Source organism: Polypterus senegalus, chromosome 10 (assembly GCF_016835505.1).
Source record: "Polypterus senegalus isolate Bchr_013 chromosome 10, ASM1683550v1, whole genome shotgun sequence".
In the NCBI taxonomy this organism is placed as follows: Eukaryota; Metazoa; Chordata; class Cladistia; order Polypteriformes; family Polypteridae; genus Polypterus; species Polypterus senegalus.
Window position 1 is genome coordinate 146,567,783 of NC_053163.1, and position 25,370 is coordinate 146,593,152.

Below are 25,370 nucleotides of genomic sequence, written 5' to 3' on the forward strand. Positions count from 1 at the left end.
TCTGCTATGCAATCAATAAGTGAAGAAGGTGGAAAGGAAAAAGTAGGTTTGGTAGTGAGGTAGAGTTGGGTGTCATCAGTGTAACAATGGAAGCTAATGTTATATTTACAAAAGATATTGCCGAGGGGAAGGAGGTGAATAATGAAAAGGAGGGGCCCCAGGACAGAGCCCACCGGAAGTAACAGCGGTGGGTTGGGATGTGAAAACTTTTAAGCTGAATGAACTGAGTGCGGCATAAGAGATAGGATCTGAACCAATCTAGTGGAGTGTGGGTAATGCCCATCGAAGATTATCAGGATGTGTCAGCCATGTATCCAAAATGGTGAATTTCAAGGACAGGTTGAGTACCAGAATGATGAATTTGATGCAACGAAGAAATGTGTAAGCATTTGAAATGCATCTGCCCTTCATAAAGGTCTGCCACTCTCGAGAATATTCCCCTTGCTTTTCCTTCACCGCTTTTGGTCAGTAGGTCTGACACTCCACCTTCTCCTTTCCGTCTCTTTAAAGTCTATAATAGCAGGCACAACTCTCCTTCCATCAGCAGAGCCTCAGATCCTTGTATTATTATTATTATTATTATTATTATGGCATTTAAATGATACTCAATTGGTATTAAGGGGCCCAAAGTATGCCAAGAAAATATTCTCCCACATCCTTACACCACCTTCACCAGAAGCTGGAACCATTAATACAAAGCAGGACGGATCCCTGCTTTCATGTTGTTGATGCCAAATTCTGACCCCACCATCTGAACGTCACAGCAGAAATCGAGACTCATCAGACCAGACAACTTTTCTCCAGTCTTCAATTTTTCCAATTTTGCTGAGCCGTGTGAATTGTAGCCTCAGTTGCCTGTTCTTAGCTGACAGGAGTGTCACCCGGTGTGGTCTCCTGCTGCTGTAGCCCTGCTGCTTCAAGGTCCGACGTGGTGTGCGCTCAGAGATGCTCTTCTACACACCTCAGTTTTAATGAGTGCTTAGTTGAGTTCCTGTTGCCTTTTTGTCAGTTCAGACCAGTCTGGCCATTCTATGACCTCTGGTATCAACAAGGCATTTTCACTCAGAGGACTGCCGCTCACTAATATTTTCCCTTTTTCAGACCATTCTCTGTAAACCTTAGAGACGGCTGAGTGTGAAAATCCCAGTAGATCAGCAGTTTCTGAAATTCTCAGACCAGCCCGTGTGGCACCAACAGCCATGCCACGTTCAAAGTCACTTCAGTCTCCTTTCTTCCCCATTCTGATGCTCAGTTTGAACTTCAGCAGGTGGTCTTGACGAGGTCTACAGGCCGAAATGCATTGAGTTGATGCCATGTGATTGGCTGATTAAATGTTTGTGTTATTGAGCAGTTAAACAGATGTGCCTAATAAAGTGGCCGGTGAGTGTAGCTTATTCAAACCTGTGAAAAAATTGCTTTACCTTGAAAATGCTGAAAATTCTAAACTTTAAAACCCCTGCACAGGAGCGTATTGGAAAGGGAATTGAATTTCCCAGCACTACATACTGCTCTGTCAGTGAAGCAAAAAGGGTCAAAGCCAGCAGATCTTAAAGAGAAACCAAAGCCAAGACACTCAGGTGGAAAGAAACAAGCAAGAGGTGAAACCTGAAAGAGACATCCAACGGTTTTTGATACTTGACTGATTGGATAAAGAAAAGAACCTTCAGCCATCTTTTTATCCTGTCATATCAATTACAAACAGAGGTCACAAATTCTGAGGTCACGGCCCTTGAAAAATGAGGAAGTAGACCAAATGACAGGAATTCAAGGACCTAAAATGGTGTCCAAGATGCTACAAAAACAGACTGCAGCACCTGAACTATAAGGAGTTGTGAGTAACTAATAACAGGAACAGAATCCTCAGCCTCAAAAACCCCCCAATACAAGTACAAGATAATACAATTTATATAGAAATGAATCAGCAGCCAAACCAAATGATGACACATTCAGAAATGACCCCGGACTCGAGTTACGTTTTCACCTGGTTTCTGGCAGCACAGGTTACACTTGTCTTTCAAGGAGGTGCCCAGACAGTCACACTGCTCCAGACCGTACTTCAAACAGATGGACCTCGCACAGATCTGTAGGTGGGCAGAAAATAAATAGAAGGTGGGTGACATAGAAATAAATAGTCGCCGGCCTTTAAACCAGGGGGGGGTATCTAACTGACCGCTTTTTTAAGTAGCAGTGAGAAGGACAGCAGGGTGCTGAGAAAGCACTGTATTGAGACAGCATCTCCACAAATTAGAGTGAGAGGCAGGGAGACCAGCAGAAGTCACATCAGGCGGGCACATAATGAGGGGCAGGCAAAGGTCTAAACCGAGAGGAAAGAGAATACCAGGGAACAAAGCAGGAGGACGACTCCGAAGAGAAGTCAGGGACAGAAGGAAGTCAAAACCGAAATGAAACCTGGCGCTACTTAACTACACTAGAAGATTTTGTTTGAGCAAATGTGTCTGTTGCTGCACGCGTTGGAATTCTAATGTAAATTTAGGGGCTTTCCCACCACAGGAACTTCTTTCAGGAACCTGGGACTTTTACAGCATTCCCCCCACCACAGGAAATCGGGCCATTGATAGTTCCAGGTACGTTTTTTAGTGCCTGCTTCAGGGTAGGTACTTTTCATTCAACCAGGAACAATCAAGGGTGGGGCTCGGGTGATGAATTGTGCTGATCGGTTGACCAGAAACACTGGCACCATCTTACAAATCTGTTAATAGTTTGGGATTTGGAGTTACTAGAAAAAATGGAGGGCCATTTTCATAGATGTCTTCCTGGTGCACTGAGTCCTGCAACGCATTAAAGCAATAATCTCAACCATTGAGTCGTGATCAGTTCAAAGCAGGAAGCTGGAAAGGGATTCCCATGAACTCCTGATTGTTGGGCACTTTACTCCACATCACTCTACGTAGCCATTTCTCTGACGCCACGCTATGCACTGCAGTAAAGCAATAATCTCTCCTGTGAAGACGCAATCTATCTATCTATCATATAGTGCCTTTCGCATCTATCTATCTATCTATCATATAGTGCCTTTCACATCTATCTATCTATTCTATACTGCCTTTCATATCTATCTATCTATCTATCTATCTATCTATCTATTATATAGTGCCTTTCACATTTATCTATCTATCTATTATATAGTGCCTTTCTCATCTGTCTATCTATCTACCTATCTATTATATAGTGCCTTTCACATTGGAAAAAATGCATAAATAAAATGTTTTATTATTACACATATTCATGATGTGAATCTCCCGTTCCACCACCTCCTAAAGGTGCGCTACTGCATTGAGATCTGGTGAAGATGGAGGCCATTTGAGTGCAGTGAACTCATTGCCATGTTCAAGAAACCAGTCTGAGTTGATCTGAGCTTTGTGACATGGTGCGTTATTCTGCTGGAAGTGTCCATCTGAAGATCATAAAGGGATAGACATGGTCAGCAAGATCTATCTATCTATCTATCTATCTATCTATCTATCTATCTATTATATAGTGCCTTTCTATCTATCTATCTATCTATCTATCTATCTATCTATCTATCTATCTATTATATAGTGCCTTTCTATCTATCTATCTATCTATCTATCTATCTATCTATCTATCTATTATATAGTGCCTTTAAAATTCTGTTTATCTATCTATTTATCTGAAAGTAACATTCCCCAACCTTGATGACAGGTGGAAAAAATTCATAAATTGAATGTTTATTATTATTATTATTATTATTATTATTATTATTGAGGGACATTCAAAAAGTTTCTGCACTTTTACATTTTCATTGGAAATGGTGAAGGCAGGAGGAGTAGTAATTAGGGTTACCCCTTAGCAGGTCATCATCAATGGGCCGCATCACATTAGCTTGAGCCAATGGAGGCTGTGGATTCTGGGGGTTCATGGAGCTTTTTCCTAATGAAAGTAATATAAGCTGCTGTTTTGTCTGACACTTTTACCCCACTTTACACCGATCATCTTCCACCTCACTGAAGAAAAAAAATGAGCACAGTAAGTGAATGAATGCATAAGCTTATTTGAATGTTTAAATGATATTTTTAATTTTGAAGGTTGGTTTAAGGCATATTTAATTAGACTTTATAAAGAGAAATGGGCTCAAGTAGATACTGAGTTGGTTTAAGTGGGTTTGTTGAAAAGTAAGCTGAAGGTATTGCATTGGTGACTTAATTAGAATGCAAGAAAGCTTTATATAAACAGGCTAGTGCAAAAGTATTCAATTCCCTGGAGTGTTGTCTTGGTTTTCTGCATGACAGGGGATTTGTGTACATGTTTGTCCATTTGGTATTTTGATGTGAACTTTTAAGCTGTGACAGTGCATTTCCGGAGACGGAGTGGACCTTTTCCTGTGGATATTTGACTGAAGAAGAAAAACTGAAAAGTTAATATTTGCATAAGTATTCAAGCCCTACACACTAATACTTTGTCGTAAACCCTTCTGCTACAATAACAGCCTTAATTCATTTGGAGTAAGTATGTACTGTACCTCTTTGCATATTTTCAAAAGTGATTCTTCTCCATACCTCTTGGCAGACTTTATAGAGAACCTCTAGGTTGGTGGGATAGCACTTCTGTACAGCAGTTTTGAAATAGTGCTACAGATTCTCAATAGCGTTAAGGTCAGGGCTATGACATGACCATACCAAGACATTCACCTTTCTGTTTTTGAGCTTATGCTTAGGATTATTATATGCTGAAGGATGAATCTTCTCCCATGCCATTGGTCCATAGCAGACTTGAACATGTTCTCCTGCAATGTTGTGTGGTAGTAATGTGCCACCACCACCTACTCAAAGCTTCATGATGCTCCAACAATGATGGATGGATTAAAAGCCAGAAGTCTACATGACCATCATCATCAAGTCCTTCTGTGAGAACCCTAAATCCAAAGAGGACTGTTTCATTTATGTTAGGTAGAATACCCAGAGGGGACTGGGTGGTCTCTTGGTCTGGAATCCCTACAGATTTTATTTTTTTCTCCAGCCGCCTGGAGTTTTTTCTGTCCACCCTGGCCATCGGACCTTACTCTTATTCTATGTTAATTAATGTTGACTTGTTTAATTTCTTACTGTGTCTTTTATTTTTCTCTTCTTCATTATGTAAAGCACTTTGAGCTACTGTTTGTATGAAAATGTGCTATATAAATAAATGTTGTTGTTGTTATTGTAATTGGGCATTAAAAAGTTGGTATCATGCTGGGAAAATTGCATCACAAACGAAGGTGACTGTGAAAAAGTGATGTGTTTTTTTTGAAAATCTTAATAAATAGAGTTAAAAAAAGGTGCAGAAACTTTTTGAACGTCACTCAAGATGTTATTATTATTATTATTATTATTATTATTATTATTGCACAATCCTTATATATAATTTGATACTATCCATATGTGTGGTGTTTGTATCAATACCCCGTACGTATGGCGTTCGCGTCAATACCCCATATGTATAGTGTTCGCGTCAATACCCCGTACGTATGGCGTTCACATCAATACCTCGACTCAATACAAGTTTGAACCACGCAATGGGACTCTGTCTCTGTAGTTAGAACATCACGTGGCAAACGCGGACGCAGTATTGCAGGATTGGCTAAGAATGTTCGAATGCTTCAGTGACGCCGCTGGAGGGCCGAGTACAGTAAGTCGGTGTTGGTTCAAGCAGATAACGGTAAATTCGGTTGGTTTTTGGAACGTTGCTTTGGTGGGGCGTACTTTCCAGGACTAACATCGTCGACTGACTTAAACCCTTCGACAGCTCCAGAACCGTAAGTAATTTAGAACGTATCGCCATTTGCTTGGTATGTCGAAATCTATCTTTGGGCAGTTCGGTTTTGGCATCCGTCCTTTTGACATCTATTGGCAAACTGAGTAATGACGGCTGGGTATTAACAACAGTCATTGTTTAAATTTTAGCCGATCTCAGATCTAAAATGACCACACCAACATAATTATTACTCCGACTCTGATTACAGTCGTAAAATACGGTTTGTTTTGGAAATTTATTTGCCGGAAAAAATCAAGTGAGGTGCGCCGAAGAGCTGAGTTCACGTCTCGCAGCCCCGTTTAAACAGGAAGCTCTTCATTACATCGGCCGAAAAGGTTTATTTTAAGCACAAATCAGTGCCATGATAACAAAATCATTTCAAGGACTTAAAAAAACAAATAATTCTTTGCAGAGAAAGTATGAATCTCACAAACGTAGAATTTGTAGCCCAATTCAATCGGGCTCCCAGTTGCTAGTAATGAAGTAACTGAAGCAAGTTCCTCTAGTCCTATAGGTGGCAGCAGGAAGGCCCAAGATGGAAGAACTGAAGGCAATGGTGAGTTATGTGTACCCGACATTTTAACTGGTAACAAGTAAGGAGGCCTGCAGTATGTCAATTGGCAACCAGAAGGCACTGTGGGCAGGGGGCCCTAGCAGTTTGTAAAACAAAAGCCCAAACAAGGAAAATGACAATCTACAGAGCACACTGACCTCAGAGATCAGAAGCAAAGGATTATTGAGAAACATAAGCAGGAAAACACAAGGAACTTGAGAAGATCACACAGTTTGAGGGGTAGAGCAGGACAGCCGCCCCTTTAATTCAGAGAGGGGGCCTGTTCACAGCTTACACACATACTTGTTGTGATTAGGGGATTCACTTTCCTCCCTGAATTTACCCACCTATCTTATTTTTAGAAAGGGCCAGAATAGGGGTGGGGAAAAGCAAGGCCACACCCCACTTTCACCGCATTGGTCTTACACAGCCTGGAAACATGAGATACTCACGCCATTGATGCAGACTTTGGTGCCAAAATTGCAGATGGTCAGGTTTGCTTTTGGAGGTGCTGGTGGGCAGGCGGCTCTCGTCCCAACGCATTTACTCTCAAAGGCGCACTCTGATTCCTCCTGGCACTTTTGTCCCTGCGGTTTGAAGATACACTCATTGCTGCAGCATTGACCTTGGCTGTGGCTGTGGAGCGAGAAAAGACATCAGACTGAAAGACGGAGGACTTCATGGAAGATAGAGAAGGGGGTGAAGGAGAAGAGCAGGGTTCAGGAAGCTCTGTCAGTCAAGAGCAGCGGGTGAGGTACAGCGCATTGGTCTGTTTATCGTTTGTAACGCCATTCAATTCCTCATTCAGTTCATCCATTTCAAGGCAGGAACTTGTCCTCTGTGGGACACTTATGTGCAGACCAGACATCATTTGACAGAATTTGTTGTCAGTGTGACCTGTCAAGATCTTTGGTGCTGATCAATGGCAAAAATCCCAATTGTATGTTTCAAGTCCATATTGAAACTTAATCATTTTGAAGGGCACTCTGACCTGACCCTGATAAAGCTGCACACCCCCCCAAAACAACACAAAAGATGGAGATTTTGTTGGCCACTTCTCCTTTGCCATCAGGCCTTAAGCAGAGCTATTGTATAATTAAACAAACTATTCTATTGCCATTGGTTGGAAAAATCTGTAACCAGTTCCAGAAAATTTGGTTTAATATACTTGCTGTTATTACACGAGATGAGTTCATTCCAGAAAGTGACTCGTGAACAGAATTGCTTATATTCCAAATTGAATTTTCCCATAAGAAATAATGCAAATTTAATGAATCCATTTCCCAACCCAGAACTGTTGAAAAACACACATTGTATACAGTGTGGAGACCAGCCTCGACATAGACAGGCAGACACCAATGGTTCAAATCACCACACACGTTTATTTACAGTTCTGTTCACAATAATCAGTCCCGCACACAACCTAGTGCCCCTGCACCACAAACCCTTAACCTGTCACACCAGGCTAAGAAGCTCCGCCCCTACTCTGAGCTCCGCCTTCCCGTGGTGTTGGATTGGTTTAGAAATGTGAACCTCCTGATTGTTCCCGCCCACTTTTAAGCACAATTTAACTCATGGTAGTCTGTATGTAAGTGTGTTTTATATGTCAGGCTCGGCGAGACTAGCTTCTGCATGGCTCCTGAAACTTTGGATGGGTCTACTGCGGTCAAAATGGAGGTAAACTGCTCTATACTGTTCTCTAGTGGCCATGTGAATGGAGGCAGTGTGTCAATGGGAATGATGGGTATAGTTGGCACAATGGTGAAGTTTAGCTGTGGATAACCAGGGGGTGACAGGAATCAAGCCAGGCATGGCTGATGCTCTTGATCTCCTTCTTCATTTTCACATACCTGCACTGTTTCTGGGGTTTCAGTTTGCACTGCAAGCTCTCGGGCTGCTTGGCACTATAGCAGCAAGGGTCCTGGTCATTGGCACCCACATCGCATTCTTCCTCAGCTTCCACAATTTGGTTCCCACAGATAGGGTGACCACTCTCTGAAATCATCATAGAAATATTTCACAAACACTTTTTTGTGGATTTTCTAATCCAGTTGGCAAATTTACGAGACTGGATTCAGCATTACTGCTGTCTTCCTTGAGTAGACGGGTAAAGCCATGGAGACTAACTTACCCACAAAGCACTGGTCCTTCTTGTTCATCAGCAGCCCACTGATTGCTTTGATGGTGCACGGAGAGAACTTGTTGTTATTCTCTTGACTCCCGTCAGACGCGTAAGGAAACATCAGGTAATTCCCCCGGTTGGAGCTTGCGACACACTCTTGGCCCTCATCGTGCTGTCACGGGAAACAAACAAATACGAAAAAATGACGTAGCCAGAAAGTGTGCCACTGTGATCTGTGGGTTTTATTCCACCTCACATTATTTTACATAAGATAGGTTTAGTACAAGCCTGCGATCTTTAACAAACAGTCTCAGGGAGAGTACGCCCCCTGCAGGATTCAAATGTTCGGGCACCTAACTTACAGATTTGATTGCTTTTGGGGAACCTTCAGGAACAGTTGCACCTGACTGGCACCGACATGTAGAAGGGAAGATGGGGAGAAGTTATAGAGTACAATACCTTATAAAAAGAGGTAAGTGTATGGGATTTGAGGCAACACATTAAAGAATACAAAAGGAGAAAGTAGAGTAATAGAGAACTCTACCAAGACATACGGAAAAAGATCTGATAATCACTTTTCATCCATTTCTCTCTCATAGGCTCCTACCAAACTCAAGCGGTCAAAAAGAGACATAGAGTATAATAACTTACAGGTGAGCCCAGGCTGTGTCCTAACTCATGGGCCAACGTTAAGTGGACCAGCCTCGGTGGAAGGTAGTGGCCATACTTCTGCAACGTGACCAGCCCGGTGTTCAGAGAAGCAAAAGATCCTTCTGTATGCTCATCGTACTTGGAACATATCCCTCCTGAGTTACCTGGAAGGTGAAGTGTACCATCAGAACGGACCACTAATGCAAAATGAAGCATTTCAAATGGTGAAGGAACAGCTGAGATTTCACATAAAAGTGTCCACATAGCCCCAGATATCGACACATGCAGCAGTCCATGACTCTGAATAAAGATGTGCATCTTCAACGGTGCAGGAATCTCCTGTCTTATATTAGAAAACTTTTTTTTTTATGTCAGTCAGTCATTGTCCAACCTGCTATATCCTAACACAGGGTCCTTTTTTTATGGACAATAACACTTTTTAAGAATTATAGAAGAAAGGCCCCCAAGTCTTTTCCCACCACAGGAACTTTGTTGTTTGGAACCAATAAGTTGCTCTATGAAGTAGGCCCTGGGCCACTCTTGCAGGGGCTCTTCTATCACAGGTCACTCCTGCCACTCTTCTCCACCCATCCACACCACCTTTACTCTCTTATTCACCCCTCTGCTGCACTCTCCTTTACTTTACACTGTTGCACCCAAGTATTTAAGTCCATCCACCTTCACCACCTCTACTCCTTGCAGTCAATCCACCACCTTGTACACCATCTCACTCCTACTGACTCTCTTTGCCCTTCTCTCCATTACACACCTCTCAACCTGCTGTCTACTCTCACCACAGACCACAATGTCATCCGTGAACATCACAGTCCACAGGGACTCCTGTCTGACCTCATGTGTCAACCTGACCATCACCATTGCAAGCTGGAATAGGCCGATTCTCAACGTAATCCCACTCTCACATTGAGCCATGGTGAATGGCACCTGCAAGAGTGATAGCAAAGGTCTATAGAACAGCAGTGAGACCAGCTATGTAGTATGCCTGAATTTTAAATCACATATTAATCAGATTTCTTGGACAGCAGTTTTTCACTTAAGAAATATAACAAAAGTTAAATCCCTTATAACTTTGCAAGATGCTGAGAAATGAATTCACGCTTTTGTTTTTAGTCGACTGGATTACTGTAACACACTCCTCGCAGGACCACCCAGAAAAGACATCAATCGATTGCAACGAGTGCAGAATGCAGCTTCCAGAATCTTAACCATGAAAGGAAAATCTGAGCACATCACACCAGTCTTAGCGTCACTACACTGGTTACCGGTGCCATTTAAAATTGACTTTAAAATCCTGCTTATGGTTTACAAAGCCTTCAATAATCTGCTCCATCTGATCTACATTACTAAATGAAGGTTGTATATATGCACGAATGCCAGAGGCCAGAAGCACTGAAAGCGCGTGCACACAGTGCCTCAGCACCCCAGAGTCAAACCCAGTGGCTTCCTAGAGTCAGTAGGTGGCGCCCAAACAACACAACCTGTAAACTAAACTTCAGGTCACAATACAACCGCCGCCCGAACGTGAACGCGCACACCACCGTATATACAACCTCCATCCATCCATCCATTTTCTAACCCGCTGAATCCGAATACAGGGTCACGGGGGTCTGCTGGAGCCAATCCCAGCCAACACAGGGCACAAGGCAGGAACCAATCCTGGGCAGGGTGCCAACCCACCGCAGGACACACACAAACACATCCACACACCAAGCACACACTAGGGCCAATTTAGAATCGCCAATCCACCTAACCTGCATGTCTTTGGATTGTGGGAGGAAACCGGAGCGCCCGGAGGAAACCCACGCAGACACGGGAGAACATGCAAACTCCACGCAGGGAGGACCCGGGAAGCAAACCCGGGTCTCCTAACTGCGAGGCAGCAGCGCTACCACTGCGCCACCGTGCCGCCCTTTATATACAACCTTCATTTAGTAATGTTTGTATATATGCATGGATGGCAGAGGCCAGAAGCAAGCCGTGCACAGTACAACAGCCACCCAAACACGAACGCGCACACCACCGCAGCTTGGTAGAGAACATGCGGTGTACAGATCCAGAATATACCAATTGGTTGTTGGAGCTTGGAAATGGAAACCTTACCAATGTGTCTGAACTTCACCCAGATACTATTCAAATCCCTCACGCCTTTATTTGTGACGACTTGGTAACAGAGGTTTTTGGTGAACCAATGTCATTAGACCAGATGCCACTTTCGACGCACCGGGCTATATTATGTCCAAAGAATATTGACGTTGACCAGATAAATAACCAAGTGATTGGATTGCTTCCTGGAGAACGCTGTGTCTTTCTAAGTACTGACAGTGTTGATTCTGAAGACGAAACTGAGCATTTTAATTTCCCATTAGAATATTTAAACACAATTAACCCGGCTGGATTACCACGACACAATCTTAACCTTAAAGTAGGGACAACAGTCATGCTATTAAAAAACCTTAATACTAAGCAAGGTTTATGAAACGGTACACAGTTGGTCATGAACAGCATGAGAGAAAATGTTATTGAGGCACAAGTGCTTACGAGATCCCATACTGGCAATACTGTTTTGATTCCCAGAATTGACCTTACAAGTTCTGACCTGGAATTAACTTAAACGACGCCAATTTCCCATTAAGGCTGCATTTGCCATGAGGATCAACAAATCCCAAGGACAAACCATAGACAAAGTAAGGATTTACCTATCTGAGCCTGTATTTGGACATGGACAACTTTATGTTGCCTTTTCAAGAGTCTGGTGTTCGTGTGACGTTACAGTGAAGGTTTTAACTACTCCATACCAGGGACAGCTGATTCAAAGGACAGGAAACCATCTTTACCAAAAATGTTGTTTATAAAGAAAATTTTGATTAATTATTTTAAATTTACCATTTTATGAATTTTTTGTTTCCAATTTACTTCATTTAAACCTTTGCACTCCAGACATTTTGAACTTAAATTATATAACAATTAAATTTCAATTTTAGTTTTAATAAATTGGTTAATTTTCGTACAAATATAATTATTTAATTAAATGAAAACATTCCCTGGACGCTCCCACCCTCTATCATCTTTCATCCCTCCAAAGATCGGAGGGAACAGAAAGTGATTGCCATTCTTGGATTTGCGATTCTTTAGAGAATCAGGGGTTTACTGGTACCTCAGAATGTCTGTCACCTTACACTCCAAATCGTAACCTCAGATCTTTAAATGAGGGTCTGCTTAGTATTCCAAGAGCTAAACTTAAAAGAAGTGGTGAGGCGGGCGGCCTTCTGCTGTTATGCACCTCAAATCTGGAATAGCTAAAAGGCTAAAACTCCTTACTTTATCATGGCTTTCTCATATTGTCAATTTAATGTGTAACCCTGATATTCTGTATATGGATTGAATGATCGTTTTTATCATGGCTCCGTACTAACCCAAACTTTCTCTGCTGTTCTTTTTCCAGTTTTCTGTGGTGCTGATCTGCACCCCTACCACCTGATCAAAACACCGTGCAGTCCCAGCATTGTTGGATTGAAGGTCAGAGGTCCACATGACCGTCTTCATCTAATTCTTTCACTTGAGGCCTGAAAGCCACGAGGACTGATTGAGATCATTTATGTTAGATAGAATGTCCACTGAGGGCTGGGTGGTCTCTTGGCATTGGAACCCCTGCAGATTTTGTTTTTTTACCTCCATCCTCTGGAGTTTTTTTTTTTTTTGTTTGTTTTTTCTATCCTCCTAGCCATCGGAACTTACTTTATTCTTTGTTATTTAGTATTGTCTAATCTTATTTGAATTTTTATATTTTTATTTTTTCTTTCTTCATCTTGTAAAGCACTTTGAGCGAAATCATTTGTATGAAAATGTGGTATAGAAATAAATGTTGTTGTTGTTATGGTTTGGTGCACAATATCAGTCTTGCTTATTCCACAACAAATAATTTACTGCACTCTTCTAGCTGAATGGAACTCACAAACACCCTGTAAAAATAACAGTCACTTCACTCTCACAGTGTTCCCAATCGTCCTCCAGCATATTGTGTCGTGTCCCTTTCCCCAGTTACCCCCATTATCATCTGCGAGGCGGTATTTATAATGCCATGGGAGTCTCCACCTGCCTCATCAAGCCTTATGGGACTTGAAAAGTATAATGAGAAAGTTTCATGGGTTCCAGGAATGCAGAGCTCAGCAAAACTATGAATACCCTGCTGTCAATCACCTGTGCAGAACCCACCCGCCTCTAGAGTGGCAATGCTGGCTATCACTATATTGTAATACTAGGGGGCTTACCCCCTGCTCGCTTTGCTCGCCAGCCACTTTGCATCTCTGCCGGTCGTGTTGTGTGGGGGGGGGGGCTGAACGCACCTCAAGGAGACACAGTCCCACTCCTCTGAAACCCCCTCTTAAACGGTGATAAAGTGGGAAATAAATACAGTATTATTTTTTTTTACCTCCTCTTTGCTCGATCAGCTGCTGCATGATCTACATCTCATGCAGTGCTTGAAACATTTAAAAGCCTGTACTTTAGCTGTCTTTGTTACCTACTATTTGTCTTTTATTTTTGCCCCCAGTGTGGTTAAATCTGTTGGCACAAAGTCTCATCTCGCAGGTTCTTGATATTTTAGTTTGTAATTTAAAAATGGAATAAGAATCTGAAAATCTAACAATAGCACATTAAAGTTTGATAAATTATGAAAAGAATGATACCAAACATAAACATGTAGGGTTTAAAATAAGCCAGATTTAAAGCGTGACTTAAAACCATTGCATGAAATCGTTGCACTTTTAGACTTTATATATATACTAGCCATGTGCGCCCAACTACGTTGTGCGCGTTAAAGTTGTCTGTGAAGGGCTCCCTGTTTAAACGCAGCTGCAAGTTGTGAACTGGGCCTTTCATCGCACAGCATTATGATTTTTTTATAAGGGAAACAAAATTACTAAAGAAAACCCTTGGACATTGATTCGATAGGAACAGCCTACTCGGAATCACTGTCCGAATCGTAATTATGTGGTGGTGTAGGAACATTTCTGCTTCTGTCCGTTCACAGTCCGTCTTGTTTTCACAACGCTATCATTTCCTCTGACGATGTCTTCTCAACCGTTCTCCAATCTCGCAGGTTGCTTTGTGACGATCCAAAGAGTAAGGCAATATACACGGAGCAATGGTTATAAAAGGGGGACACATAGGTATCCAGGCTCTTTAAAGCATAAATAGGGATCACTTCACTGACATGTGAGCAAGCCACGGTACAACTGTGAGACGCGCAGCACTCGCCGGCTACAATGTACCAATAATAATAATTTCCTGAACGTGCTGTTACGTTGTCATTCATTTTACCCACTGTCTTTTTTTCTTTCATTCATATGTTACGTAGGCACGTACCTTTTATCTTCGGCAATCTCATTCTCTAACCAGGCCTCAGGAGCTAACCAGCGTAACACTGTCCATCACCCCATTCGTTATTCCGACACATTATTGACATCCGTGAGTAACAACAACATACTAAACTGGAAGGTGGTCTACGCATGCGTGGAATTCGCGGACAAACAAAGATCAAGATCTAAATGAAGATCTCTTCAGTTAATTTAAAGCACAACAATTTGTTTAGTTTGAATGTCTGTGTTTTGAGGTGTGACTGGCGTACTACAGTCTTCAGTAGTATAAGCCTGGAGGAGATTCTTAATGCAATGCCTATGTTTTAGCTGTCTCTCTACTGCCATCTAGTGCTTCTTCTTCTAATTTATTCACGGACAAACAAAGATCAAGATCCAAATGAAGATATATATATATATATATATATATATATATATATATATATATATATATATATATATATATATATATATATATATATAGTCGATGACACTGTTAAGCACTGAATTACAGTGAGCCTTAGGTAGTCAAGACACTGGAATGCACTAAGATACATTGAGTCTTACGTGTAACCACTCCACCAATTCAAATGACACCCTGAAAGACGATGCCAAAGACTGGGCAGAGGATTAGCAATAAGGAGGAGTGGCTGAAAAGTCAGCAAAATACCAAACAGGTGTCAGCTATTAACATAAGGAATAATGAACATGAAGGGGCGTAACCTAATAAAGTGGGCGTGACCTGACTGAAGATGCTGAGAAATGAGTTCACGCGTTTGTTTTCAGTCGACTAGATTACTGTAATGCACTCCTCTCTGGACTACCCAAGAAAGATATAAATCACTTGCAACGAGTGCAGAATGGAGCTGCTAGAATCCTAACTGGGAAAAGAAAATCCGAACACATTTCTCCAGTTTTGATGTCACTACACTGGTTACCTGTGTCATTCAGGATTGACTTTAAAATTCTGCTTATGGTTTACAAAGCCTTAAATAATCTCGCCCCATCTTATATATCGGAATGTCTGACACGTTATATTCCAAATCGTAACCTTAGATCCTCAAATGAGTGTCTCCTTAGAATTCCAAGAACAAAACTTAAAAGAAGTGGTGAGGCGGGCGGCCTTCTGCTGCTATGCACCTAAAATCTGGAATAGCCTGCCAATAGGAATTCATCAGGCTGATACAGTAGAGCACTTTAAAACACTGCTGAAAACACATTACTTTAACATGGCCTTTCTATAACTTCACCTTCATTTAATCCTGATACTCTGTATATCCAATTCATTATAATAACTATTCATGGTGGTTTTTAATCATCTGTGCTAACCCCTACTCTCTCTTCTGTTTCTTTCCCCAGTTTTCTGTGGTGGCGACCTGCACCTCCACCACCTAATCAAAGCACCGTGATGTCCTACATTGATGGATTAAAAGCCAGAAGTCTACATGACCATCATCATCAAGTCCTTCCATGAGAACCCTAAATACAAAGAGGACTGTTTCATTTATGTTAGGTAGAGGGGACTGGGTGGTCTCATGGTCTGGAATCCCTGCAGATTTTATTTTTTCTCTCCAGCCGTCTGGAGTTTTTTTTTTGTTTTTTCTGTCCTCCCTGGCCATCGGACCTTACTCTTATTCTATGTTAATTAGTCTTGTCTTATTCTAATTCTTACTTTGTCTTTTATTTATCTTTTCTTCATCATGTAAAGCACTTTGAGCTACATTATTTGTATGAATATGTGCTATAGAAATAAATGTTGTTGTTGTTGTTGTTGAAGGGCGATCACACAAAAGGCGTGTGCCGCGGTATCTTATCTATGTTAAGCTATGCATTAAAATGTCTTTGTGCTCTGTGTGCTTTCTCTGCAGACACAACATGGCTGTTTATTATCTTTAGCAAAAGTCAAAACTGAAAATGAAAAGGCTTTTGGACTTTTGCATGATTCCCAGGCTTTGAATCCTATTTGTTGGGGATTTTCATTCTATAACAACTATAATCTGTTATGGGATACCCCACAAAACACCACATTGCAATAATCAAGTCGTGAGGTGACAAAAGCATGGACGAGGGTCTCTGCTGCAGTATCCAAAAGAAAAGAACGCAACCTTGAGATTTGGTAATATTATTAATGGGTGGTTCAAGGTGGAGTGCAGGATCGGCAATAACAACAATGTGCAAACAGAGATGCAATAAAACCTGGAATTTCTAATGAAAAAATGTCCATTTTCCTTAAAGTAGCAAGAGATGAAATAGACTAAAGCCTCACTAGCTTTTCAATCTTTAGTTTCAGAAAGTTATTAGACAGAAAGAGGGGCTAATAGTGCAGGAGGAGGTAAGGTTTGTGTGAGTCCTACGTGTAAATAAACCTGTGCGTCATCTGCATGACAGTGAAACCGTAGACTATGCCGTCTAATAATGGCACCATGAGGCCCCTGTCACACATGTGTGATTTGCAGACAGTTTATGGGCTCATGTTCCCGCTGGACCAGGGGTTGGTGTTGTCCTCTAACTCTTTCACCTCTACCCCTACAGAACAACCTCATATCACTTCCAAATCCTAGAAGACAACCTCACACTACTTCCTATTCCGGTCCCAAGAACCCACCTACTCCTGATGTCATATTCGGTCCCAAGATGCCACTCTACCATTGCATCACTTCCTGTCTTCTGGTGTTATATGCCAGCCATTTTGTTAAACTCTTCAGTTCTGTTTTGGACTCAGACGTATTTCCTTATCAGCAGTTTCCAAGTATGAAGTGAGAGACAAAAATGACCGGACTGGGCTTGGGGCTTTCCTGGAAAACTGTCTGAAGGTCGGCTTGATGTGAATCCTAGAACTTTATCCCCTCCTACACGCCCTCTCCAACCGCTGACTGCCTAGTTATATCCTGTAAATAGCCCAGCCAGTATTTGCACAACAATCGCTACACGAGTTGCCACTATAATGTTGGGTGAAAAAAGCGAACAGCGAAACAAGACAAGACAACTCTCCCGCGCACAATGCTTTTTCCATTCCTGTCCTCGATCATCCTCCCTATTCGCCCGATTTAGCTCCCTGTGATTTTAAACTTGTTCCTGAAAATCAAAAGTGACCTAAAGGAAACACATTTTACTTCGATGAATGAAGTGAATACAGAAACGACAAGATTATTGGAGAGCCTCAAGCAAGAAGACTTCCAGCACTGTTTCAATCAATGGAAGACACGTATGGAGCGGTGTAGAGATCCGGAGGGGGAGTCTGTAGAAAGTGACAATGCTTAGAATGCTGTAAGTCATCCATAAATATTTTTTTTTACCAATCTGATTATTTTTGTGTCTCACCTCATACATGGATAGATCCTCAACTCTTTCACGTGGCTTTTCTATCTTTTCTTACAACCCATATAAATAACATTCATCCCTTCCCATATCCAAATTTACAAACAGATATATTCCCTAAGGCTCACTTACACCACATTACACACCTTCAAACCAAAGTCCATTTGAGCAATGGACCCTAAACCCACCCCTGCACCGTCAGTTTTATATTGGACTTCAAAACCGTTTCAATCTGAATCAGGGTCCCACTTTAAGTTACCTAGCAGGGCAAGCGGGCCTTCCCCAAAGCTAAGATTTGCTTGGCTAACTCGTTGTTAGCAGATATTGATCCTAAAGTTCAGCAGACTCAAATATATCTTTTTAATAACTTTTTACAAGGTCTTCCTGATGCAATCGCTATATTAGATTCGATGGATGATCAAAGACAGATATGCTTTTAAATCCCCAAGATCACAACTCGCTTACGCCACTCTCCAATTCTGGCTAGCTCAACTTCATTTAGTTTTTCAGGCATACACGTTTTGGTTATATCTTTCTATTATAAAAAAAATTCTTGAAAGGATGGAAGGAGACGAGACGTGATTTTCTCAGAGAGACACTTTCACGTCCTGCGAGACAAGTCTTTGTGCCAAGAGATTTAACCACGCCCGGGGCTGGAAATAAAAGACAAAGAGTAGATGGCAAAGTAGATTGTCGTAAAGAATTCAAAAACGTTGGCACGATACACATGCAGAGCAGGTTAGAGATAATGAAAGTACGAAATTTCAAAAGTCTCAAAAAAAGGATAGTAAAGATGGCATTAGCACAAACAAACAGAAATTATTACTTGATGAAATAACAGAACAGCGAAAAGAGGTTGAATATATTGTTCGGATTTAAACTTTAAGTTGGGGACTTGTAGATCATCTAATTCGTGTTGCCATCAGGGATAAAAAAGTAGTGTTTCTTTCCAAAGAAGAGACGTATCCACGAGAAATAAAAGATTCCAAAAACGATGGCGTGGTACACATGCAGAGCAAGTTAGAGATAATGGAAGTACAAAAATTCGAAAGTCTCAAAAAAAGGTTAGTAAAGATTGCATTAGCGAAAACAAATGGAAATGATTAATCGGTGAAGTAACGGAACAGCGAAAAGAGATCGAATATATTGTTCGGATTTCAACTTTAGATGTAGATCATCTAATTCGTGTTGCCATCAAGGAAAAAAAAGTATTGTTTCTTCACAATGAAGAGGCGTATCCGCGAGAATTAAAAGATTTGTTGTTTGGTGAAAGTAAAATTCCGTGAGAGTAATCATTTCTCATTTTTGTTAATGCTATTGTCAGACACATTTCTTGTAGAGAGAAAGAAACAGTATTCAGTCACGGGCAGTTATAACTTGCATTGTCACGATGTAATTTCACACACGGACTCAAAATTCAATACGATATTGACGAAAAGGGAAAAGCGAAAAGAGATCGAATATATGGACATTAGTGATATGACAGGAGTACGCTGCATGAGATGCAGATCACACAGCAGCTGATCGAGCAAAGAGGAGGTAAAAAAAAAAACAATTGTATTTCTTTCCCATTGTACCCCCGTTTAAGAGGGGGTTTCAGAGGAGCGACTGCGTCTCTTTGAGGTGCGTTCAGACCCCCGCTTCACAATGCGAGTTACAGAGAAGTGAAGTGGCTGATGCGTAGCGCAGGCAAAGTGAGCAGGGGATGAAGCCACCTAGTTTTTTTATTAAGAAACAATTTTTTAGGTAAAATAATAAAAAAATTTAGGAAATATTATTGCAGCCTTTTTAAAAACATATTGGTTGGAATAATAGGAAGGATGCCGTAAAGCTTTATGATATATAGTGCCTTTACTACATATACAAAAATTTAAAAAGTTTTATTAAAACCCTAATGTTAAAGGTAGTTGATACCCTAATGTTCATTTTTTTTTAACTTTTAACATTTTTGAGTACTAAATTTAAGGGTGGCACAGTGGCATGGTCGGAGCACTTCTGCCTTGAAGTAAGGAGACCCCAGTTTACATCCCAGGTTCTCCCCATGACTGGGTGGGTTTCCTCCCACAGTCCACAGACATGCAGATTAGGTGAACTGGTGACACCAAATGGTGTCTGGCATGTGGGTGTTTGCCCCGTGATGAACTGGCACCCTGTCCAGAGTTCGCTCCTGCCTTGAGCCTTTCAAACGAATACTAAATGTATATAGCGCCTTACCTTGACACCAGTCCTAACCTTAAAAACACTTACCTGGGGGCAAATATCTTTTGTGGCCCTGAGGATTAAGAATAGAATAAGGACTTTTGGCGTTGGACCTCAAACTTTTCTTTTTTGAGCTTTTCGTTATATAGTGACTTACTGTACAACAACCCTTATCTTAAAAAGTTTTTACCTGGGGACTGTCACACCTGAGTGTGCAAGGACCACCTTCTGGGGCTATCAAAGGTAAACAATAGGGGGGTCGCTGTCGCTAAGGATATCCCCTTCTCAGCAACTGACTCTGCCCCTTCTGTTCTAACACCCATAAAAGCCAGGTACTCCCACAAGCTGGCGTCTCATTTGGACCCTGAGCTAGGAATGAGCACGGAGCTCTAGTACAAAGACCTTTTAATGGAAGGCCGAGAAGGCGGATATTTTTGTTCTTGCACGGAAATGGAAAATGAATCCACTTGTTTTGCTTATTTTATGTGTTGGAAATAAATGGAGCAACCCAGCTGGCACCCCTAATGTTTTGCCAGACTTTGTCATCTATCTGTCACCCGACCACAGAGCAATAAACCTCAAGGCCCTGAGGTTAAGGACAATGTGAAGGCTTTTAGTTACTGTATTTGCTGCACTCAACTTTTCTTCCACTTCTATGATTTTAACTGTGCAGAGATTTATTATGGAATACACTTCTCTTAGCTTCTCAATGCAGATTTTACGGTGCCCTCCATATTGTCTGGGACAAAGACCCATTTCTACTTGATTTGCCCCTCTGGTCCACAGTTCAAAATCGAACAATTCAGACATCATGATGGTGGGTTTCATTGCTTCATAAGATGCCTTGGCTTGTTTCTATCCTCTGGAGTCTGTAGCTGCCATTGTGTGAGGACAACAGCTGTGCCAATGAACATCAAAGAAGCCATTATGAGGCTGAAAAACAAGAATAAAACCATTGGAGGCATCAATAAAACCTTAGGATGACCAAAATCAACTGTCTGGAATATCAGCAAGAAGAAAGAACACACTGGTGGACTCAGTATTCACAAAGAGACTGGGAGGCCAAGGAAGACCACCACTGCTGATGACAGAAGAGGGTATGGTAAAGAGAAAGCCAACAAAACGCCTGTCTGACAGATCATACACAAACTTCAGGGGGCCAATGTGTGTGTGTCAGAGACGACTATCATATGACGACTTCATGAGCAGAAACACAGAGGCCACACTGTAAGATGGAAACCACAAATACAGGAGAGCAGATTACAGTTTGTGATGAAGGACTTCAAAGAGCCTGCAGAATTCTGGGAAAAGGTCTTGAGGACAGACGAGACAAAGATGAACCTGATCAGGGTGATGGCTAAAGAGTAAAGTGTGGAGATGAATAGGAACTGGCCAAGAGCCAAAGCAGACCACCTCATCTGTTAAAAATGGTGCTGGGGGTCATGGGCATGTATGGCTGCCACAGGTCCTGGCCCACTTCTCTTCATTGATGATGGAACTGCTGAAGGCAGCGGCACAAGGAATTCTGAGGTGTGTAGAAACATCTGATCTGCTCCAGCCTGTAATTCACTGGATGGGGCTTCATCCAGCAAGATAATGAGCCAGACAGACTGCTAAGGAGTTTAACAAAGCTAAAAAATGGAACATTTGGGAATGGCCAAGTCAGTCCCCCACTTTCAGTCAATTGAGCAGGCCTTCCATAGCCTGAATTAAAAACTTAAGAGGACAAGCCCCCCTAAACAAGCAGGATCTGAAGATGGCTGCATGAGAGACTTGGCAGAGCATCATGATGTCTGAGAATCGCAGACTTCAAGCAGTCATTGTATGTGAGGGATAAACGACAAAGAACTACAGTAAATATGACAACGGCTTTAACAGACCTGCCATTGCTTTGTCCAAACATTGTGGTGCCCTGAAATGGGGGATCATGTAGAAACGTGTCACCTCTACGTGGTGTGACCAAATGTCTGCAGATCCCCTTCAATGAAAGTCTGGGTTATGCACTTTAATCACGATGTCTGAATTGTGTGATTTGCAATCTTAAACTTTGGAGCAGAAGTGGAAATCAAAGAAAAAGGGGTCCTGGTCCCAAACATTATGGAGGGCACCGTATTTGTTTTACTGGGTAGAACAAGGAAGGTCCAAATTAACGCAGGCCATCGTGTCAAACGGACTCTTCTGAGTTCATTTTTGCGCACCCTAACCTTCCCTGTGTGATTATTTCTACACGTTGGTTCCCTTTGTGTTATTCTGACCAGGACTGTTCTTAGAAGATCGGCACTCATTGTGCTCTCAGTTGACCCCATTGCACGAAGCCGGGGGGCTGAATCAAAGAAAAACAAAAACACATGGCAGACCTTCTCTTTGAAGGGCAAACCGGTGATTCAAGCATGTTAATGGAGATCATGTTACCCAGTCAGTCGCATTACGTTCAAGAGAACAGTCATCTGGTTGGAATAGTCCTGCTGCTCTTCTCCGTCCTTCTTACCACATGCCACACATTCCAGTCACAGTCACATGCTTTCAATAAGCTTGTCAGACTTAGTGCAATGTCACCGTGTGTCCCTTTGTCTGAGGACTCATGTGAGCTCTTCCCATGGCAACGCTGGCCACGGCTCAGAGGGCTGGAATGTGAACACTGAGATCCTTCAGGGCAAGGTGAACGGCGGCCTCTCCCTGTCACATGCACGCTGATTAGACCCCCGCACACCCTCCAGCACAGCCAATAGAACGGCAGCCATTAAGACAAAAACAGCTGGTGTAACATCACTTAGCAATGACTTGGTGCCACCAAGCAGCCAACCATTGCACTGCAGGACTTACAGGGAGTTCTCCAATCTTGGTTAGCATCCACTCAGGTGGCCACAGCTTGGTCCAAGGAGTTTTCAGATTCCAATTTTCCTGATTTGACCGTGAAGCTCCAGGTGTGAGGGGTGCCCAGTTGAAGTCGCTAAAACAATCCGACCACATTCAGGTAGCTTAACGGCAGGCGATGGGGTTAGGAGGACCACAACATGGTCGTGGGGAATTCATGTCCTGATCCATCCATACAGGACCCTAGCAGATGTTTTGGACCTTTAAACAAAATGAAAGATCTGACTGTGACTATATAATGGGCTCACCATCTTGGAAGTTTTCACATTTTCTTGTTCTGCAGCATTAAAACATGGTGGACTTAATTTGGATTTTTTTCAGTCCGTTCAACAGAAAAAGACCCTTTAATATCAAAGTGACAACAGATCTCGGTAAAGTGGTCCAAATTAATGACAAATATAAAACACGTAATGATTGATGGCATAAGTGTTAACCTCTGTCAAGCCTTTACTTAGTAGATGGCAGAAGTGACCGCCTTGAGTCTGTGTGCTCAGGTCCTTTTCACTATCAGTGTTGCACATCTGGACTTTGCTGTATTTCCTCAATTCTTCTTCTCAAGCCCCATCAGGTGTCATGGGGATGGCACGTGAACGGCATTTGTTAAGTTCGGCCATCAATTCTCAGTAGGATGGAGATCTGGACTCTAACTCGACCACTCCCGGACCTTCACGTTGTTCTTTTGAAGCCATTCCTGTGTGGCTTTGGCTTTCAGCTTAGGCTCGTTGTCTTACTGGTAAGCAACCTCCATTAAACTCCGTCAACATTTCCTCCAGGATTTCTGTGGCTGTTACTGCATTCATTTTACCCTCACGTGTCTTCCAGGTCCTGCTGCAGAGAAGCCTCCCTACTGCCTGATGCTGCTACTGCCATGCTTTACGCTGGGGATGGTGCCACGTTCATGATGTTTAGTCTGATGGCTCAACTTTGGTCTCTCGTTTCTCGTATACATAGTATAGAGGAAGTATAGGAATCGAGAAAAAATTCCACCTCAGGATTTTGATGAATCTTGACGTTTTAGACCTTCCTGAGTCCCAAAATACCGTTTTTGAAATGATGCTTGTCGGTGTGTAAACACGATAACTCGAAAACGCTTTGGCCTGGTCAATGAGGTTTTGTACTCCTGCTTTGTATCAAAAATAAGGAATCCTATCAACTTTTGGGACAATTCCAGCGGCCGGAAGTGAATACTTTAGGGAATTTTCAAGTAAACTATGGTTATGATTACAGATAGATGATTCAAATTTTGTGTAGATATGTATAATGATAAAAAAGCAAACAGATATGAAATTTAAAAATAATTATTCCAAAGGAAGTAGTATTTTATTTAAACAACCCTTCGTATTTTTGAATCATGGAACTATAAATGTGTAAACGATATTAAAAACTGTATTCAATACAACGCATATTTTTTCAATAACTATTATTCATTTTATTTTAATTTATACATCACCAGTTTAACAATAACGTGTAAACATTGAACATGCCATGTAAATATAAAGATGTAATGGGAACAATAAGTTGCTACGTCCCCATCGTGTTCCTGGTAATACATTTAATTTTATGATTTTTTGCTTTATTTCCGCCATCATCATGATTAAATCCAATTTTACCTATAACAATTTATTGCAACAAATATATAATATTAACACTTTTTCTATGTTTTTAGGTGACTATAACTCTTGTTACTTTGCACAGTAATGCATATGTAATCATGAAAAAATTCCACCACCATATTCGACCTCCCTAAGTGTGAAAATATAATTTTAATGTAAAGTTTGATTATGCTGTGGTGGGCTGTGCACCCTGCCTGGGGTTTGTTTCCTGCCTTGCGCCCTGTGTTGGCTGGGATTGACTCCAGCAGACCCCTGTGACCCTGTAGTTAGGATATAGCAGGTTGGATGATGGTTGGTTGGGTTGGTTTGATTATAAATAGAGATAATCGATATTATCAATTAATTATGACGAGAAACAAAGAGATGATATTTGAGAAATATTGCACAGCTGGAAGTAGCTCTGATGACCTTTTCCTCTACGAGAATGTTGAGGGGAGCGCACTCCCGATTTATAGACCTGGTGGTATGGATGTTGGACTATCTTACAGACAGACCTCAGTATGTGCGTCTCGGGAACTGCAGGTCTGACATTGTGGTCAGCAACACAGGAGCACCGCAGGGGACTGGACTTTCTCCAGTCCTGTTCAGCCAACATACATCAGACTTCCAATACAACTCTGAGTCCAGCCATGTGCAAAAGTTCGTTGACGACACTGCTATGGTGGGCTGCATCAGGAGTGGGCAGGAGGAGGAGTATAGGAACCTAATCAAGGACTTTGTTAAATGGTGTAACTCAAACCACCTACACCTGAACACCAGCAAGACCAAAGAGCTGGTAATGGATTTTAGGAGGCCCAGGCCCCTCATGGACCCCATGATCATCAGAGGTGACTGTGCAGAGGGTACAGACTTATAAATACCCGAGAGTGCAGCTGGATGATAAATTGGACTGGACT

The 25,370-nt window shown here is 41.9% G+C and overlaps 1 protein-coding gene across 2 annotated transcripts in view; it reads right to left on the reverse strand.

Annotated features, from left to right (window-relative positions):
* The window catches only part of si:ch1073-396h14.1 (disintegrin and metalloproteinase domain-containing protein 10), a 130,410-nt gene that overhangs the window by 26,522 nt on the left and 78,518 nt on the right, over window positions 1-25,370 (reverse strand). For both annotated transcript variants that reach the window (XM_039767006.1, XM_039767007.1), the window contains exons 9-13: window positions 9,099-9,262; window positions 8,457-8,619; window positions 8,176-8,320; window positions 6,778-6,961; window positions 1,982-2,081 (exon numbers count right to left, since the gene is read on the reverse strand). In XM_039767006.1, coding sequence (XP_039622940.1) covers window positions 1,982-2,081; window positions 6,778-6,961; window positions 8,176-8,320; window positions 8,457-8,619; window positions 9,099-9,262 — 756 coding nt within the window. The remainder of the gene's footprint in view (window positions 1-1,981; window positions 2,082-6,777; window positions 6,962-8,175; window positions 8,321-8,456; window positions 8,620-9,098; window positions 9,263-25,370) is intronic.